Source organism: Echinops telfairi, unplaced genomic scaffold, assembly GCF_000313985.2.
Source record: "Echinops telfairi isolate 266 unplaced genomic scaffold, ASM31398v2 ScPeMD7_70;HRSCAF=299, whole genome shotgun sequence".
In the NCBI taxonomy this organism is placed as follows: Eukaryota; Metazoa; Chordata; class Mammalia; order Afrosoricida; family Tenrecidae; genus Echinops; species Echinops telfairi.
In genome coordinates, this window is record NW_022103968.1 from 51,245,198 (window position 1) to 51,264,564 (window position 19,367).

General features: G+C 40.9%; 1 protein-coding gene and 1 non-coding gene across 2 annotated transcripts; both read left to right on the forward strand.

Annotated features, from left to right (window-relative positions):
* Positions 1–4,606: 4,606 nt before the first annotated feature.
* Positions 4,607–16,784, forward strand: CDK1 (cyclin dependent kinase 1). The gene is made up of 8 exons (XM_045291535.1): positions 4,607–4,662; positions 7,326–7,387; positions 9,543–9,699; positions 11,462–11,585; positions 12,835–13,005; positions 14,428–14,591; positions 14,731–14,872; positions 15,976–16,784. Exons 2-8 carry the CDS (start codon positions 7,351–7,353, stop codon positions 16,072–16,074), a joined length of 894 nt encoding a protein of 297 aa, XP_045147470.1. The 5' UTR covers positions 4,607–4,662; positions 7,326–7,350; the 3' UTR covers positions 16,075–16,784.
* Positions 16,755–16,945, forward strand: LOC115870057. The gene has a single exon (XR_004046525.1). It is a non-coding gene; the product is annotated as a U2 spliceosomal RNA (small nuclear RNA).
* The last annotated feature ends 2,422 nt before the right edge of the window (positions 16,946–19,367 follow it).

Below are 19,367 nucleotides of genomic sequence, written 5' to 3' on the forward strand. Positions count from 1 at the left end.
GATGAACTTTCATGGTCTGCATTGTACAGTTTGTTTGGAAATTTACAATAACACCAAAAGAAACCTGATTTGGGGAACTTAAAAAATGCCTGAAGAATTAGAAACAGCCATGGTAGTTCGATATGCTCAGTTTTGATTAAAATGGCTTGCAGCCGTGTCTAGCTTTCGCCATCGCTCTAAGGTATGAGTGAAGTCAGAAGGGTTCATCTTTGTATGACCACAGTCTGGGTGCCTTACAATAGAAATGTGTTCTATCCCAGTTCGAAGGGAGAGAAGGAAGCACAGGCATCACAGGACCACTCTCTCTCTGAAGGCTATGGGGTGTGTGTGTGTGTGTGTGTGTGTGTCGGGACTTACAATAGAAATGTGTTCTATCACAGTTCGAAGGGAGAGAAGTAAACACAGGCATCACAGGACCACTCTCTCTCTGAAGGCTATGGGGTGGTGGTGGTGGTGGTGGTGGTGATGGTGTGTGTGTGTGTGTGTGTGTGTGTGTCTGGGGGTGGGGGGGGGGGGTGGGCGGGATCCTTTCGTGCCTCACAGCTTCTGGTGGTCTCAAATTCTCCTTCACTTCGGGCTGCACAACTCTAATCTCTGCTTGACTCTATTCACTTGGCCTTCTCAGGGGGCCTTTGTTCTCTCCTAAGTACATAGTTAAGAGTCCAGAATAGCCCCAAAGGGGCATACTTGACTGCTCATAGGTTGGTTGTTTGAATCACTCGGTGACTTTAGGGGAAAAGACTGCTAATCTTCATATCAAAAGGTTGATAATTCCACAAATAAGACAGCTGAATAAACCTGAAGCAGTTCTCCTATGAACCACATGTGATCACCATGAGTCAGCATTTACTCCACAGGCAAAAGTTAATAGGATTTAGAGCCCACCTTAAATCCAGGATCATTTCTTTATAAGGTTCTTAATAAATTATACCTGCAACACCCTGTTTCCAAACGAGGTCACATTCTGAGGCTCTGAGTGGACATGCATTCTGAGGGGCCAGCCTTGCTTAACCCACTACGATCTTCTCTTAGACAAATAGACTCGAAAGTGTCTGACTGGTATATCCAGTAGCAAAAGAAGCCATAGCAAGTTTGATTGATTCATTCTTGGACTAGGTAACACACTCATATGGATCAAAATTAAGCTAGCAAAGTCTCCCTTCCCCGTCAGCTTTCCTCACAGAGACAATGTCACCAGGTTCGTGTGTCTCCTTCCAGAATATTTCATATGTGGACATGTAAATTTTTTTTTTTTTACTTTAGTTGTGGTTGAAAAAGTACATCTAAAAAAAAAAACAAAACCCAACAACAGCTGTCAGCGCGCTGCCTACAGATCTTTGCACTCCCTCCTGGAGAGGAGCTGACTGCATGACCGCGGTGACACTTGGCTCCACATGCCTCCGCTGTCCCCATCTCTGGGAACAGCATCCAGGACTCTTTTCAGATTCTGACCCCCACCAGGGGGAGTTCCTGGAGGCCCGCAGGCTGACTCCTTGGCCTCTATGCTTTACCCATGCACATGTCCTTCTGCTGGGAATGTACTTTTTTTCTCTCTCAAGCATTTCTTCAAATGTAATTTCTCTTATCAGACTGTCTTTTCTTCCTCTGTGTTCTCAAGTCATCGTATGGCACATGTTACAACAGTAAATGATGGAAGGGAATTGGAAATAATCATTGTGTTCCATCTGCCCCCCCAACTCAGGGTAGGAGCGCTCTCTTACTCATTTTGGAGTGGATAAAGTGCAGCGTGGCACTGAGAGACACAATGCAAATTGGCAAAAAGTGCAGTCAACGCTACTGTTTGGAAAAGGTGATAGCATGCATTTACAATAACTTCTGAAATTTTAAAGAGAAAGATTCCAAACCGAAATCCAACTCACTGCCAAGGAGTCAATGCGGACTGCAGCTGTGCACGGGAGTCGAAAGCCCCGTCTTTCTTCTGCGGAGCTGCTGGTGGTTTCCAACTGCTGACCATGAGGATCACAACCGCCGTGTCACCAGGGCTCCAAAAGACAAAGATAAACCTACCTACTTGATATCTGATTGCTTGATTTCAACTGATAGCAATCCTACAAGACAAAATTGGAATCCTGCAAGACAAAATAGTAGAATGGTCCCCCACATCCCCAGGCTGTAAATCTGTACAGAAACAGACTATCTTTCTACAAAGCAATTGGTGGGCTGGAACCACTGACCTTAAAGCTAGCAGCCCAATGTTTAAACCACTGTGCTCAGAAAAACAATGCCATCTAGTAGATTCCAACTTACTTCCCTATATAGGGTTTCCCAGACTGTAAATCATTACAGGAGCAGATAACCCCCTTTCAAGGTGAAAGGAGTTGGTAGGTTTAAACCTCCAGCCCTATGACTAGCAGTGCATCTGCCTAATCCATAGGCCAACCTCAACTCATTGCCGTCAACTTGATGACGGCTCATACGGATCCTATAGGGCAGGGTAGAACTTCCCCTGTGAGTTTCTGAGACTGTTTATTGGAGAAGAAAACCCATCTTTCTCCTGTGGAGTGGCTGGTGGTTTCGAACTGCCAACCTTGCAGTTTTCAGCCCAACAGGTAACCACAATGCCACCAGGGATCCTTAAAAACGAAAGATAACTTAGTTAAATTGAATAACTTAGCTGTGGAAACTGGTGGTCTTCTTTATGCTGACTGTTCATGGAATATTATGGATAACTTGCTGCTTTAGATTATAAAATTGAATTTCTTATGCCTTTCAAAGAGAAAGTTACAATTTTTCACTAAAATCAGTCCTGGGTGCTTCCAGGTAAGCCTGGTAAGCTAAACCTAAGGCTGACAGTTCAAATCCACCAGTTGGTCTGATGGAGAAAGATGAGACCATCTGTAAGATTCACAGCCTCGGAAACCACCGGAGTTGCAATCAGCCAGATGGGAACGGGTTTGGGTTAAATTAGTAGTGCTTCTCTGAGAGGTCAGTTTCAGTTTTAAAAGTTGTTAGGCTCAGTCAGCAGATCTTTGAACTCCTATTCCAGCCAAACCCCCCAAATGCTCTGCCTCTGTAGCCTGGACGCATAGCGCTGTCAAGGATGAGCTAGTGCCACATGCAGAGTTAAGGGGTCTAAGGTGGCACTGTTGGTTAGGTTGTTGGACTGCTAACGGAACATCAGTGGTTCAAATCCACTAGCCCTCTGCTGGAGAAAGATTATATATGTGTTTTTGTTTTGTTTTTTGAGTAGAGAGATGGGAACAGATGACAGACCCTGCTCCTTCTTAGGTGTGTGTCAAGGTATTAAATATAATGGTATTGTCCTGGTTCCATTCTTTATTATGATCAAAGCCTTCTAATACATATTTATGCCATGGAAGTCACTCTTTGCTCTATGTCTGCTTCTTATCAATGCAAAGAAAAGTCCTTACCGAAGGATTCCATCACCCCTAGTTTTACAGTACTAAGCTTCGTAAAAGGCCTAAGAATGATGTGTGAGTGCAGAAATTTCTCCAAGGCTTGATGGAGGACAGTGAGTTTTGGACACAAGATTATATAAAGTATTGTTTAGATCTCTTTTATTTCTCCTCATGGAGCCCTGGTGGCATTGTGGTTACCTGTTGGGCTGCTAACTGCAAGGTATGTAGTTCGAAACCACCAGCCGCTCTGCAGGAGAAAGATGAGGTTTTTCTACTCGTGTAAAGTGTGACACTCTCGGAAACCCATAAGGGCAGTTTTACCCTGACCTATGGGGTGGCTATGAGTTGGAATCAACTCGTTAGCAGTAAGGATTTTTTTTTTTTCAGTTTTCAGTTTCCCTCACAGAACTGTTCATTTTTGTGCTTTCAATGAGCCCTGGTGTCATAGTTATGCAGCAGGCCCACGGGAGAAAGAGAAACTCACAGGGATTTCTGAGTCAGCCTTGGCCTGACAGCAGGGAGTTTGCATTTTGATTTAAAGTATATTTAAAATTCTTATATGAAAACATTAAAACCTTTTAAAAAGCTTTTAACAGTCAAGTAATTTCTTTATCACGTTGAGAAAGTAATTTCTTTATCACGTTAAGAAGTAATTTCTTTATCATGTCTAACACCAAAAGGTAATTTATAACACAATAAGGTAATTTCTTTAGATTGTTGAGACTCAGTTTTCCATTATTTCCTTCTGATGGTAACTATTTTGGAGAAATTGTTGGGCTCAGCCTGCAAGCTTATCACTTAGAAAAACATAAATATACATTAACTTTAAGTATTAGTATGAGAAGGAATGGAATCTTGAGGTATCATTTTTGTGGGAAGCAATAATATTAATTGTACCAATAAAGGGAGCGAGAAGAACCCCTTGGCGAACAGCAGCTTCTCGATGACGAGAACCAATAGGACGACGCTCCGTAGACTGAAGGACGGCGCTTGCGTTGCAGACTCAACTGGCGCCCGCCCTCCTGCTTTTTCTCCAGCCGCCCTTTCCTCTTTCTTTCGCGCTCTAGTCACCCAGGAACGCAGGCGTAAGCGTCACTGGCCTCTGATTGGCTCCTTTGAAAGTCTACGGGCTATCTGATTGGTGGATCCGAGGCCCTTTAGCGCGGTGACTTTGAAACTGCGTTCACTCAGTTTCAAGCCTGGCTGGTGGAGACAGGGGAGAAAGCGACCGGGAGGTGGTAGCCACTGCCGCCGCGGCCGCCGTCGCCCGTACCGCCGCCGGGTAAGCCGGGTAGAGTCGCAGGGCACAGGGTCGTGCCCACGGGGTCCTTTCGGCGGGGCTGCGGGTGGGGGATTGAGGAATGCCGTGGTGTTTGGGGAGCGCTGCTGGGCTTCACGAGGGAGGCCAGGGCCGGAACCTCAGGACCCCGGGACCCCGGGACCCCGGGACCCCGGGCCTAGACGAGTATGTGGCGGCCGCGCCCGACTTAGGGGGCGCCCCGGCCGCGGTGACCCACTCCGCGGAGTGCCGGGGCCCCTCTGGCTTCGGAGTGGCAGTCCGGGGTCGGGGTCGGGGTCGCGGTCAGAGGCGGCTCTTTTGGGCAGAGGCCACCTACTTAACTGAGGAGGTTTCCGGTCACCGTGCGGACAGGGGTGCCAGCAGCATCAGCATTGTTCGAGGAGCTGCTGGGCTACGGCCTCGACCCCGCGGCCCAGGCCTGACTGCTGTTCACTAGGGTTTCAAGGTGGGTAGAGAGCCCTCTCCTGCCTGGGGACCGATGCCAGACCCCCAAACCGGCCGGTCGGCCCCCAGAAACTGACCGATGAACTTGTGTAACTTAGGCCATGCGTGCCCTGAGCTCCAAGACAACAGAGCGCCCTCTCCCCTCCCCAACCCACGCTTTAAAAAGAACAATGTTTGTAGTTACGTACCACGGGATTGGCGTAACGTGCAAAGCTTCCGGGGGATCGAAACGTGTTCTTTTAATACGAATGTCAAGGCCTTTAATCAAGCTTTGTCTCATGTTCTGCTTCCTAGTCTGAGGGTCTCTGCACTGGAAGACTGAGCTCCCCCAGAATGTCTTCAACAGAATACACCTAATAATACTGCCGAGCCTGAGTATATTCCAGACGCATTCTAGAGCATGTTTTGCTCCAAATGGGTACAACTGGAGAGTGGAATCCAGCTTTGAAATGGACCTTTTAGATAGTGATTCAGAGGGAGAAATAAGCAATTGTATTGTGCATCAGGCATATGAAATGTAGTTATTCAGGAAAAAAACCCACAGTTGTCCTAAGTTCTCCACGGACATTTTATAAAATTGGAAATCCACACCCAGCGCAGCTTTGGTTCCATAAAATTATTTAATCACTGCCACTTTGTTTTGGTGCTCACCGCACCCCTCCATGGAGGTAGCAGGCAGGGGTCAGCCGTTAGTGGGATGAAAACTATGGGGTTCTCTTCCCATAAAGATTTCCAATCCTAGAAACCCAAAATCCGGCCTGTGCAGTCCCTGTGAGTCAGCATTGACTCGATGGCAGTGGTTTTGGTTTTGGTACAAAGATGGGTACTAAAAATAGGGCCTGCTAGTCTGGGTCCTTTCATGATTTTGTCATCAGTAGGCTATGTTTTTTTGCCAGGTAATTATTTTGGACTTTGCGGTTTCCTTCATTGGTCAACTGCAGAGAAAGTTTTGAGGGTCTGGTGTCAGCAAATCAGTGTCTCTACCCCCTTTAAAAAATATTTTGTTGGATATACACAGCATAACATGCACCAGTTTGACTGCTGTGCAAGTTCAGCTCATCACTTGTGCAACTATTTCCACTCCTTTTAGTCCCTCCATTAAACTCCCCTAAGGGCTATGTGGTTATTTTTGAGTTGCTGTTGGCAATCTTATTCCCTTTAGATGGTTCTTTGAAAGAGGCCAGTGCCTAAGGCAGCCATTCTTTACTAGTTGGTCTGAACTATTTCCTTTTAGAAGGCTTGAGGGTGTTTTTTGGTTTAAGCTCTGTCTCTGGATACAGAGATAAAGTTATAGAAGTTCTGTTTTGTCAACAGAAGTTTTTGTTTGGGGGGTGGGGGTTGGGGTGTTTTGCTCACTACTTTTTCACTTGGTTCTTGATGCTGTACTGGGCATGATTAGATGTTTATATGTGGGTTTGTACTTTTCCTCCTTTCTTAGGATGCTCAGTGATAGTACCTATGTTTGCAAGTAATACCCGGAAAGACGTGATAGTTAAGCATGCTTGTGTATGTGACTGCTAAAAATGAAAAAGCAACCTTAAAACTGCCACATGAGTAACTCTACATCGTTTTGGTGTTTTAGGCATACACCAATGGATGAGCAGTCAGCAGTTTTTCAGCTTCTTACACATGTCATTTGCAATTTTTTTCTTTTTAATTAACATCTTCAGAAAAATCAGCATACAAACAGTACTATTTGCTACTATATTGGTATGACTGACCTAGGTACCCTGCTCACTTGCCCATTTTTTGGTTGTTTGGAGCGATGGACTTTTGTTGGTGTCTTGATTTGAAAGTTGATTTAAGGAGAAGCTCAATGCTAGTGTGCAATATTCAGTTTATAAGATTCAAAGAGGCTGGGACAATGTTATTGCAAGTGTCCTTATTTTTGTTAATACCTCCCATGTGAATATTATGTATTTATTGTATATATTATGTATTTCATAATAATATATGTGAATATTATGTATCTAATACAATTATTGAACCATCAGTATGCCATCAGTATAAAATACATATGAATACAGTAATGTATGTAGAATACTTATTATGAACTGTATTCACACAGCTAAGATTTTGCTTATAGTTACTTAAAACCACCTGTTGAATTAGTGGTAGTGTGCTCCTTTCAGCAGCACACACATTAGAAATTGAGTTAGTAGTGTGTAGTCAAACCAGTTTTGTTTTTCCCCTCATTTTAGGATCTGCAATAAGTATTGAGTAACCATGGAAGATTATATCAAAATAGAGAAAATTGGGGAAGGTGAGTTCAACCTCTAAGGTATCCCCTAGTACTAATATCTAAAAACTGTTTGCTACCTAATGAATTAGATGTAACAAATATTCATGTCTGGAGAATTAAAATCATTGTAACATTTGTGGCTCCTAATGGCCCCTCTCACAAAATCTTAAGTTCTCTTAATAGTAAACTTAGTTAATGGTATTTTGAAACTAACGGTGATGGCTTGTGTGTGGTGGGATCCATTATATGTTCATTTCATATATTTTTTCTTGTATTTAAGATGCCCTGGTGGTGCTTTGGTTAGGCTTTGGGCTGCTAACCGCAAGGTTGACAGTCCGAGGCCCCAGCTGCTTCATAGTAGAAAGATGAACTAAATGCTTCCATGAAGACAGTGTCTCAGAAACCTTATGTGGGCTTGCTGTGAGTCAGAACCGAAAGGATGGCAAGTAGTCCTTTGACAAAAAACCCAGATATACTTAAATACTTCTTAAACTCATCCTAAGCTAATTTTGCTGCAGAATTAAAAGATAGCAACAGGGACTGCTGCATCATCATTCAAAATTGGAAGACCTGTGTAGTGGATTCTTTAACCTCATTCAGTTTTCACACTGAACAGAACAATCCATGTGTATGTGAGAAACATGGCTTCAGGATGGGAGCTATGCTCATTCACAACCTGCATTATGCAGATGAAAGCTTCACTTGCCAAAAATGAAGTCCACTTGAAGCCCTTTAACTGATTTCCTATAGAAGACACTTGAGTGTGAAAATGATTCTCACAGCTGAAGTGCTACACAGCATCATGATCAATAGAGGAAAAATAGAAACTGCCAATTATTTTGTTCGACTTTGAAGCAACAGTTGGTGTCCACGATGCATTGTGTTGCACAAAAGACCTCTTTAAAGGGTTTCTACGCAAAGATGTTACTATGAGGAATAGGGTGGGCCGGACTGAAGCTGCGTCTTTTTGGTTGCCCTATACCCATTTGGAAACTGGGCCGTGAAAAACGGGAACATTGCGGTGTTGGCGAAGTCACCAGCAGACTGTTCATTAGAAGTGTGGCCAGTGAGGCTCGCTTGCTTTGGACAAACCACCAGGAAGACGAGGAAAGGCTGGATCGTGTTGGAGGGTCGTGAAAAAGGGTTAGTGTTTCTGCAGGTGGATGGGCCTCAAACACAGCAACAGTCATGAAGATGGCACCAGACTTGGCAGTGCTCTCTGCTGATAAACGAGGTTATCTCTCCTCTTGAGTCAGAGCCAACACAGCCTCCACCAACAACATCTGGCACAGTGAAGCCAGTATTTTAGGCAGCCATTTTATAACCCTGTTATGTAGTTTTTCCTTTTCAAAAGAACATTAAATACAACAAAGATTATAAAACATTTGGTGAATGTTCAAATAGTCTTTAATATTCTCAGCAGGCCAGTATATTAAGGTCTGAGTTTTTCTCGAGAAAAGCTGTAGGCCGTCCTCGGTTGCACTCTCCCACTTTTGCAATTGTTGGGTTCCAGAGAAACCAAGGGCTGGGATTTAGCAGCACTTCAGTTGAGGAAGCCAGGGCCACGCCCCGGGATAAAGAGCCCTTCTCCAAGTCCCATGTTTGATCTAACCTTGCAGCCACGCCCCTACCATAAGATTGCTGATGTTGACCTTTCTGTTCAGGGTCTGAAGCCCATTTAATCAGGCCATTGAACTTCCTGTGGCTCACCCACTATGTAATAAAGGATGTGAACTTTTTTAGCTTCAATTATTTCACAGAAAGCCTGGTCTTTAACTTTTCATTCTTTTCTGGATAAAGAGCTGATCTTTCTGAGATATATATAAAAGCTTTACAAAGCATAGCACTAGAATTTTCTGGAAGTTTCACAGTGGCAGTACTTTCTGGACTCAGTGTTTACTTTGCATTTTATTGGGTAGAGTAGCTGATAGAAGACAATACCAAATTGTAGAGGATCTGTTTTCTCTGAACTATGCTGGGGTGTTAATGTGTGGTAACATGTATTTGTGAGAGGTTGCAATTATTTTCAATTTTGCTCTTGAAGAAATGATGTTATAATTATGCTTGAATACTTTTCAAATGGCAACAACAAACATTTCTAATAAGTAATTCAAACATATTTAGAATATTTTGTTTCAGTTTTGTGGGTCTCACACAGCAGGCTTCTGTCTTACAGGTACCTACGGAGTTGTGTATAAGGGGAGACACAAAACTACAGGTCAAATTGTAGCTATGAAGAAAATCCGGCTAGAGAGTGAAGAAGAAGGGGTTCCAAGTACTGCAATTCGAGAAATTTCTCTGTTAAAAGAACTCCGTCATCCCAATATAGTAAGGTATGCCACAGTGTGTGAACTGAAGACATGTTCTGTGTGCCATTTCAAATGGAGGTTTCAGCGTGGAATTTCTTAGATTTGCTTCGTTTCTGGTGTAATTTGGATAAGTGGATAGAATCCATTGTTTAGTTGAGAATGGATGAAAGAGAAGAGGTTATAGTCATGATCTCTCCTCGTCCGAAAGCTCCATTCTCCTGAATACTCCTTCCTACAGTTCTAAGACATGTATGTAGGAAGAAGTCCCTGTTGGGCTGTTCCTTAAGCTCAGGGCTGGTAGTCACATCGTTGATAGTTCAAACCCATCAGCTACTTCTCTTGAAGTAAAATTAAGCTATTAGCTCTGAATAGTTATAACTTCAGAAATCCTATATAGAAAGAATTATTGTGAATCACGATCAACTTGATGTGTGATATCTGAACACAATACAGTAAATAAAATAACTTAATTTTATTATGTTCTGTTTAAAGTTTTTGGAATGGTACACTACCATGGGCTTCACTTTAGCATTCCCACACATCAGAGTGATAGCATAGAGGCTTGGCAATGCTTTTTCCTCTTTAGTAATAAAGGTCCTATGGGTCATTTACTACCCCAAAAGTGCAATTTTGTCACAGTTGAACACGTATCGGGGAGCAAAACCCTCAGTCTCCTTGAATTCAGTAAACTGACCACTCCTTTATTGGCTTGATCGGTATTTGCACTGCCTCTTCCCCATGTGCTTGCCTGTTCTCTTGTTGGAGTTTTCAAACGAGCCACGACTGGCTTTGGACATTTCGGGATGCTCAGCACTTGCTCCGACAATGCTTTTCATTAAGTCATGGAGACGTTTAGCCTTCACGTGTCACGGCTCCGATACTCTATTACCATCTAGTTGTTTGGATTTTCCCAAATTAACAGTAACTTTTCAACCTCTTCCATGGTCTGCGTTTTGTTTCATGCTTAATGGTTTCAAACTTTGCATTACATTAGTTTAATTATTCCGCGCCCCCCCCCCCCCAAATGTTGATAATGTAGACTTAGCCATGTATTCTGCTGGCAAATCAGACAAGCAACTGCTGACTCCAGTTTCACAATGATTTCACTGTACGGTGGTTCTCACAATTTCCCTTTCAGCTTTACTGCTGGTATCGCTAAATTTCTATGGAGCCATGGTTACCATATTCTACATAAATTAAGTGGTTTAACACACAACATGTACATGTGTTGTCTGAGGAGACCAGGGCTTGGACTGAAGTGCGGGATGTGTGGTGGGATGCGGCTCACCTGTCAGTAACAAAAAGGGTTTTCAGTTTGATTACGGGGCAAAGTTACAAACACCGAGCAGGATTTTTTGAGCTTTGCGCTTTGCGTAGTGGAAAGTGCAAGCTTGAGCTGCTTGACAACCGAGACAGCGCTGTTTCTATAGTTATTGCAGGGGAACAGCTTAGATATGTTCCTTTGTAATGTAGATTACAGGTGGATGGCTCCTGTATGAAACCTCAGGTTTCATTTTAAATCCATCCTATTGGTTACTTCTAAGGTTTTATCTACGAAGTGAAGCCAAAAGGTTTTTGGACATAATGGAATTAAAGAAAATGGACTTTTTAAATGGTTTTTTTTTTGAAGCCCCTTTGAATTAGGGAAAACTTTCCTAAAATGCACTGCTACATAGAGAGTTTGTTATGGCTAGCCACAGTGAATTTAGAGAAGAATTTTATTTTGTGGAAGAGACATTAATATGTATTTACTAGATTTTTTTCTCATAATTGTCTTATTCTTTAGTCTTCAAGATGTGCTTATGCAGGATTCCAGATTATATCTCATCTTTGAGTTCCTTTCCATGGACCTCAAGAAATATTTGGACTCTATCCCTCCTGGTCAGTTCATGGAGTCTTCACTCGTCAAGGTAAAACCAGTACCTTGTTTCATTAGTAATTTGTCCCTTTGTGAAGTTAAAGAGGCAACTGGATCAACTACATGTAATCTGTAATTTGTGGGGATATATGTTAGGAGAATGCAGAGCAGAATAGTTCATTTTTCCCCCAAACAGGTATTCCAGTGATAAGGTTACTGGCAGTTACTCATTTTAGTAAGGAATTCCGATGGTGCATTGGTTAAAGCATGCGACTGCCTACCACATGGTTGGCCATTCAAGGCCTCCAGGTGCTGTGTGGAGAAAGGTGGCAGTCTGCCTCGGTCATGACCACAGTCTTAGAAACCCTGGGGGCAAATATCAGCCCTAATGGTTTGCTAAGAATTGCAATGGACCCCACAACCGTGGGCTGGCTTGGTGAACCTGTTTTTATTATTGGAGAGTTTTTCACTTAAGTACCAGGAAGAGTAGTGCCTCTTGGTAACATTTGTGTTGCTTTGATCCCTGCCCCTCCCCAAATGACCAGTCAGTTCCAACTGGTTGGTTTTGTGTATTATGCCAATGCTGTTACTATGTATGCTCAATAACAATATTTACTCCAAATGTCAAACACCTTAGTGACAAAGGTCTTACACAAGATTTACTTCTGATTTGTTAATAGTACTTTATGATGATTGAATTCATTGTAATAACTACATGCCATTTCTTTTGAAATCTGACCAGTGTTCCCAGAGAGAAAATTGATGTGTAAGTAAAGATGGAAGTGGAAAGGATCAGTGTACAGCTGTCCTGAAGGTTGGCTCTTCCAACCCCCACAGCAGTACCGTGATGAGGTCTGGCAGTCTGCTAGTCACGAGTGCAGCCAAGAGAACCGAGTGGCGCAGTTCTGTTCTAGCACTGTGATTACCACGTGTTAGAATTGATTCAGTAGCAAAAGAATTTTGGTGTTTTTTTCTTGTTATGCAAAGTAGAAATGGGGTTGACAGGTGAATCTAGAACAAAGTTCCAGGAGCTTTCTATACAGAAAACTAGTGATTTAAAACAAATCATAAAAAATAAGTTAGAGGAGGGACCACATAAGACTGCATGGATTCATGTGACTATGTCCATCCCAATGGACTTCATACCTTCTGATGCTTCCTATTAACCTCCAAAGGCCTGAGAACATTTTTGGAGAGTAAATGATTTCCTGTATTATGCTTTCTAATGGCCTTAAAACAAGCTCATAAAGATTATTTAGGAACATGTGATTGTTTCTCATTTATATTTTGTGTTTTTCCAGAGTTATTTGTACCAAATCCTACAAGGAATTGTGTTTTGTCACTCTAGAAGAGTTCTGCACCGAGACTTGAAACCACAGAATCTATTGATTGATGACAAAGGCACAATTAAACTGGCTGATTTTGGACTTGCCAGAGCATTCGGAATACCTATTAGAGTATACACGCATGAAGTAAGTAGAGGCGGAGTGTGAGTGTGTGGTTATTGTGTTACTTTCTATATTCTGTAAGCCAAGGCCGTAATTATCCAGATTCTCCTGTTGCTAGTGTTCATTTAGGAGCCTGGTGGCATAGTGGTAGCAACACGTTGGGCTGCTTCCGTAGGGTTGGGGTCAACAGTGGGAGGCTTTCTCCTCCCATCAAGAGTTACAATTTTGGAAACCCCACATGGGCAGTCCCTCCCTGCCCTACAGAGTCAGTATTAATTTATTATCTCTCGGCTCCAAATTCACTCTCCATTGCATGTAATGTGAAGTTATGAACTAGGACCTTTAACTGTTGTCATGTGTCAGCCTTGTGAGTATGTGGTGTTGGAGAAACGATGTACGCAGAGCAAACTTTTCTCTAAAAGTCTGCTTGTTGGTGGTAGTTACACCTCTATTTCAATCCCTGTTCCATTTAATTATGTTAAAATTTTGTTTCTTAGTAATGTACAGTTTATTTATTATTAGAAGTTCACTGAAAAAAGACAGTGCACTGAAAAAAGACACTGAAAAAAGATAGGTTAAAGGACATTTTGTTGCTCAAAGGGTACTGTTCGGGGATTCAAGGGATACATTCAGAAGCTACCAAACATGTTATCAGTGATATGAATGACTTGGCTTTTCGTTTGGTATCTTCAGGGGGAAGGGAATGTTAAATACGTACAAGCTTATTGGAAAAATGTCTTCCGAAGATTGTTCCCTGATGAAAAACATAACAGCTCATCTGATTAGATAGCTTTGCTTTTTTCTATCTCTCTTTTTATCTTCCCTTCCATTGCTCTAAATCAGTGTTGTCCAAAGTAAGTATGTTGTTGAAACACCCCTCCCCTCCCGCCCAAGGCAGTCCTGGAATGATCCAGGGAGCTGCAAAAGTAGATATCTACACTAAGCTAGATTATGGGGCTACCCTACAAAGGTTTTTAATTGTAGCGGGAAGGGCGGGGTAGGCCAAATAAAATTGGGACCTATGACCTAAATAAAGATTATTTGGTTCCCATTGGTTAAAATAAAAGAAACCTCTTGTTCAATGTTTGAAGTGATGTTTTCAGCCATGATGAAATATTTTATTTACTAAATGATTAGTTCTGGACTAGTAGTAAACCGGTCTGTTTCTGGATATCCTTTTAGCTTGTAATCTATACCTGTCTTTTGATGTCAACACCAAATCCATATTCAATGATGTGAAAAGATGAGGCTTTCTCATGCTCTGTTCCTTTTGTTTTCATGATTTGGTATGATTTTACCAGCTCCCTCTAATAGCTGGCCTTGGTAAATGAAATCTTTTTCTTTTATATTTTGTGTATAGTTAGCTGAAGACCATCCGTGTGAATAGAATATTTAGCTTATTTAATGCACTGTATTTATTCCATGTAAAAACATGTTTCCCGGTAGGTGGTGACTCTCTGGTACAGATCTCCGGAGGTCCTGTTGGGGTCAGCTCGCTATTCGACTCCAGTGGACATTTGGAGTATTGGCACCATATTTGCGGAACTAGCAACCAAGAAACCACTTTTTCATGGGGATTCCGAAATAGATCAACTCTTCAGGATTTTCAGGTAATTTTGGTGTTTTATCTTATGGTTTAATAATTTTAAGTTGAGAAATAATGGAAATGTGTGTGTGTGTGTGTGTGTGTGTGTGTGTATGAGCTTATATTTATGCTTTAATAATTCTTTGTTTTGTTGTGGGTTTCAGAGCTTTGGGTACTCCCAATAATGAAGTGTGGCCTGAAGTGGAATCTTTGCAGGACTATAAGAACACCTTTCCTAAATGGAAACCAGGAAGCCTGGCGACCCATGTAAAAAACCTGGATGAAAATGGCTTGGATTTGCTCTCGGTGAGGAAAAGCTTTTATACGGACTAAGTTGCTGAGTTTTACTACCGTTTTCAGCTTTCAAATTTTTGTTGGTGGCATTTGTAGTCTCTTAACTACTAAACCCTGTATTTAATGTTGACATGGCTTCTTTTCTGTTGCTTGATCCATGTGAGTTTTTAAAACTTTTTATTGCATGAGTGCCATTTCTTATTTAATGCTTAGTGTCCATATCAGAAAGAATAAAACTGATGCTTAAAAATCCTTCTCTTTAAAGAGAAAGCAAAATATGATTGTCCTAGTCTTGCCGAAGGAATTTTGTTTTACGTGATCAATGCTGATTTGATTCAAAGTCCCTTCCATATTCTGGACTCAGTCTGCCTCTAAGGACATATATTTCTTGGACACAAAGACTCACTTCAATTAGAAAGAAACAAAAGCAGTACTGTAAATCAGTATCTGAACCCTAGTCACTGTTGACTTGCTTGTTTAGTTCTTTGATGCTGGGGCTGTGTTAGTAAATTATAGAATGTTTGGCCAATAGATGCCTGTAGCCATAATATGATAATGTGTCAGGTTCCATGTTGACTTCTTAGTAAAAGTACACAGGTATTTCTAGTCTGCCAGTTAGACTTTTTAAATAAAGTGAACTTTACTGTTTTCTTAGATATGTAAATTAATCAGACTAGGTTTCTTTAACCGTAATTTAGTGTCTCGTTTTGGGCTGTGTTTATATCATGTCTCCTCTTTTAAATGTGGAACTTGCAGGGAAAGCTATATTAGAAACCACTAATGCCACTATTTTAAGAATGTTGTCAATAATTTAGGATGACCATTTAATTGTCAAATAAATATAATTACTAGTTATCTTAAATTTAAATCTTGGTTTTCATGATCTCTCATTGCATGTCTTAACCATAATCCCTAACAAAACGTTATTGAGAAGTAGGAGGCTAGAGCTAGCTGGCGCCATGTGTGGATTCGTATGGAGCCAACGGAAATGCCCATTCGGTACATTTACATTAAAATTTAAGCTTCCTGCTTATTGGTAGATGAGGTAAATGGTTTCAATGGTTCATTTCCTAGATAAATAAAAACCATATTTCTTTTTCTCTTCATTTCCATAGAAAATGTTAGTCTATGACCCTGCCAAACGCATTTCTGGGAAAGTGGCACTGAATCATCCATACTTTAATGATTTGGACAAGCAGATTAAGAAGATGTAGTTTTCCGACAAAAATGAAGAAATTTGTGTTTCAAGAACAGATAATCCTCCCTGCTCTCACTGTTAACTCTGTTTTGCTTTTTGTGCTTTTCTCCGCTGTAAAACTTAAGCTGTACTTCATTTTCTGATTTCTAAAGTGTAACTTAATGTAAATATTGTTCTATATGAATTTAAGTATATTCTGTATATGTGTGTAGGTCCCAATATAACAATTGTTACTGCAATAAAAGTGCAGATCTAGTATTGACGTCAGGAATCAAGACACATGTGAGCTGGCTTCAGTTACCTCAACTCTCAGTAACCCTGTTTTCCTGGAGATTTCCACGCTGGAATTAGTGTGTTCACTTTTATACTGCTCGGAAGTGTTTTTCAGTCCCTGGTGTTTACATTTTTATGTCAGCTTCTTGTCACATAATTATATATGTTGTCTACAGATTGCTTTATTTCTACTGGCATTTCAATTCGACCATTTAGGGTTAAGATTTCAGAATGAGAAAAATGCTCAAATATGATGCTTAGGTTTTGGAGAGTTTTCAGTGAATTATAAAACTACCACTAAGGAATGCCAAAATTATGCTAAGTTGTACTGTCAAAGATCAAGAGCTGTCCATATCTGGAAAGAACAATTTTGAAAATTTATAAGCTTTCCTATTTTTAGTTAGGTTGTAAAGCTATTTGTCTATCGCTTCTTGGCCTTTTGGCTCAGATCAAGTGGAGTATCTGTTCTTATCAGTTTAACATCTGATATGTCCTCTATCCGAGGACAATATATTAAATGGAATTTTGGAGCAGGGAGATGGAATAGGAGCTTCCTCCGTCCACTCCACGCATCAACCTGGTATTGCAGTACTTCCAGGAACGGTGCACCCCCTTGGGGGACTCAGAAAGAAAAAAAAAAGCTATTTGTCTAAGTGAATTCTCAACCCTTGGTTAGAAATAATAACGATATGTAGGAGTTGCTTGTCCTGGATGTCAGTAATCTGACTTTAAAAAATTACATATTTTTGGCATAGTGTTTGTTAGGAACCTCTTAAAGGCTTCTAAGATTCAAATATTTAGCTAAAAATCACTAAATTGTTTTATATTGCTGCTGATTATTACCTATAAGCAGCTTGTTTTATATTATTGGATAAAGTCCAGAGAAATGTCTGTAAAGGTAGTTTGTGTGTGTGTGCATTTATCACTTTGACCAGCCAGTATCTTCTCTATTTTTCTGGTTACATGTGGTCAGAAGGGTAGTCAGTCTTGTGTTGCTGATCCTTAGACCCAGTTGATTAGATAGCGTTAACTAAGCCCCTTGTCTTGGGCTTTACACTCTGTAGGAGAGTGTAGTTTAGTCTCTTGACCATATTCAATGTGGGTTGCTGTGCTCTAGGGCGTTGAATGGCAGTCAGTAGCGTCTGGACATTCAAGCAGTTTGGGGTTAGATTGATGCCAGTTGCAAGATTTCTGTTAGGGATTGTAAAATTAATGCCTACAGGCATGTTTTCACAATTCCAGGGACATATTGAAGATTAGATTTTAATGTGGATTGTAATCCTTTCAGATTTTTAGGATCAGCATTCACACACAAAAACTAGCAATTAATCTTAGTATGAATAGTGTCTTGGTATCAAGATAATTTTTGTTTCACCATTTTTGGGTGTTCCACATGTTTGCAGTCTTTTGAATATGGTCCGGAAGCAGTATTCAGCCATATTGCTTGATGCATGAGATCAGAATTGTTTGGAAATAGGCAATACATCAATTTAGGACATACTTGGTTGTAATGTGAGTAACCAGCTTCAAACATTTGAGTTCTTGTGTGAAATATTTCAACTATGTAACTCAAAAGAGATGAGTGATATCAGAGGTTTCATCTCATGGTTTGTGTTATGGTGCTTCTGGTGAATATTTAACTGGGTGTTATCTTTACCACCATGGTTCTTACAACTTGTACACTAGAGATGCCTGGGTATTGGCTCTCGCCTTAGCCTAATTAGCTCTGATATTGTAAATCGAGAAAGGTACCCCAGGAATCTTATCTTTTTAAAGATGGTACTCGGTGCTTCTGATATAGCCAGTTACCATAAGTTAGAGAGCTTTAAGGCATATGCCTAGTTTCAGTTTTCTGGAAATGTGTACTGTGTCTCTTAGGTTATCTGGCTTGGAGTGTAACTATGACTGACACTGCTTCAGTCTACACTTTGGTGGAGCAGAGGATCTATATATTTCCTCCCCAATATAAAGTTCCCATAAAATTGAATATGACCCTTTTCTAACAAGGACTTTTAATGTCTCCAATCTCTGTAATAGGATTTTTTCCTTCATTTTGAAATTAAAATACAGAGGAAATGATACTGAAGTTAAACGTAATGTGCAATAAACCTCTACTAATTTCTATGTTGTTATTGCATGTGTGAAGCCATTTGGAAAGCCATTGCCATTGAGTCAGTAGGACGGTGTAGAACTGACTGCTGCTTAGTTTCTAAGACTCACTTTTCATGGAAGTCATTTCATCCTCACCCTCATTTTGAAAGAACGGCCTTATTTTTAGAACATAGTTTGTTTTTGTTTTTTCTCGTAAGGCCAGATGTACTGCCCTAAAAGGTTTCCGTGATCAGAGGAGCCCTGAGATGATTGTCGTGGGCCACCCGTAAAACTACTGAAAGTCACTCCCGGAAGTCAACCTTCAGCTGCAGTAGAACCCTGGTACTTGACCGCATCAGTACTTGACACAATTGGATTTTGACCCGAAAGGTTGATAGTTAGCATTGTTAGTATGCCTTGCTTAAACCTTTTGTGGCTGTGCTCTGAGCATTTTGCTATAATTTTCTTAGTTTTTGTGGCTTTTTGTACGGTTTCTAGATATAAAACGGGTCCTAAGAAAGTTTTTTGAAAAGAATCATGAGCTAGTTAACTGTTATCGATATTGTTGATAATTTAGTAAACCCTTCTTAGAAAACAGTTAAAGAAATGCCAATAGCAGGCCACATTAGACAGATTTTGTTTTAGAGAAAGCTAGCCAGGTCCTGGTGAAAGAAGGCAAAAAGCTGAAAAGCAGCTGTCAGTAGATTTTATGGGAGAGGGAATTCCCTTCCAAACAAGGACTCTCTCCACACCTCCTCCCCACATCTCTCCACAGATCCAGGTCCTCTTCAAGGTATGGGTCATACTGTAGTTAATTTTTAAATTTATTTTTTAATTTTTTCAAAAAAACTTTTTAAGTGTGTTTCTTGCTTATATTTTTTAACTGAACATATTTTGAAATTTCTATGTTACGTTTTATATAAAAAGGCAAAGTTAGGGTAAAAA

What these genes read in the sequence shown, in the direction of transcription:
- CDK1 (XM_045291535.1), top strand. Translation starts at nt 7,351, where the DNA reads ATGGAAGATTATATCAAAATAGAGAAAATTGGGGAAG. An exon ending in TTAGAGTATACACGCATGAA is followed by an intron (nt 13,006 to 14,427) that starts GTAAGTAGAGGC and finishes GTTTCCCGGTAG; the next exon opens with GTGGTGACTCTCTGGTACAG. An exon ending in ATGGCTTGGATTTGCTCTCG is followed by an intron (nt 14,873 to 15,975) that starts GTGAGGAAAAGC and finishes TCATTTCCATAG; the next exon opens with AAAATGTTAGTCTATGACCC.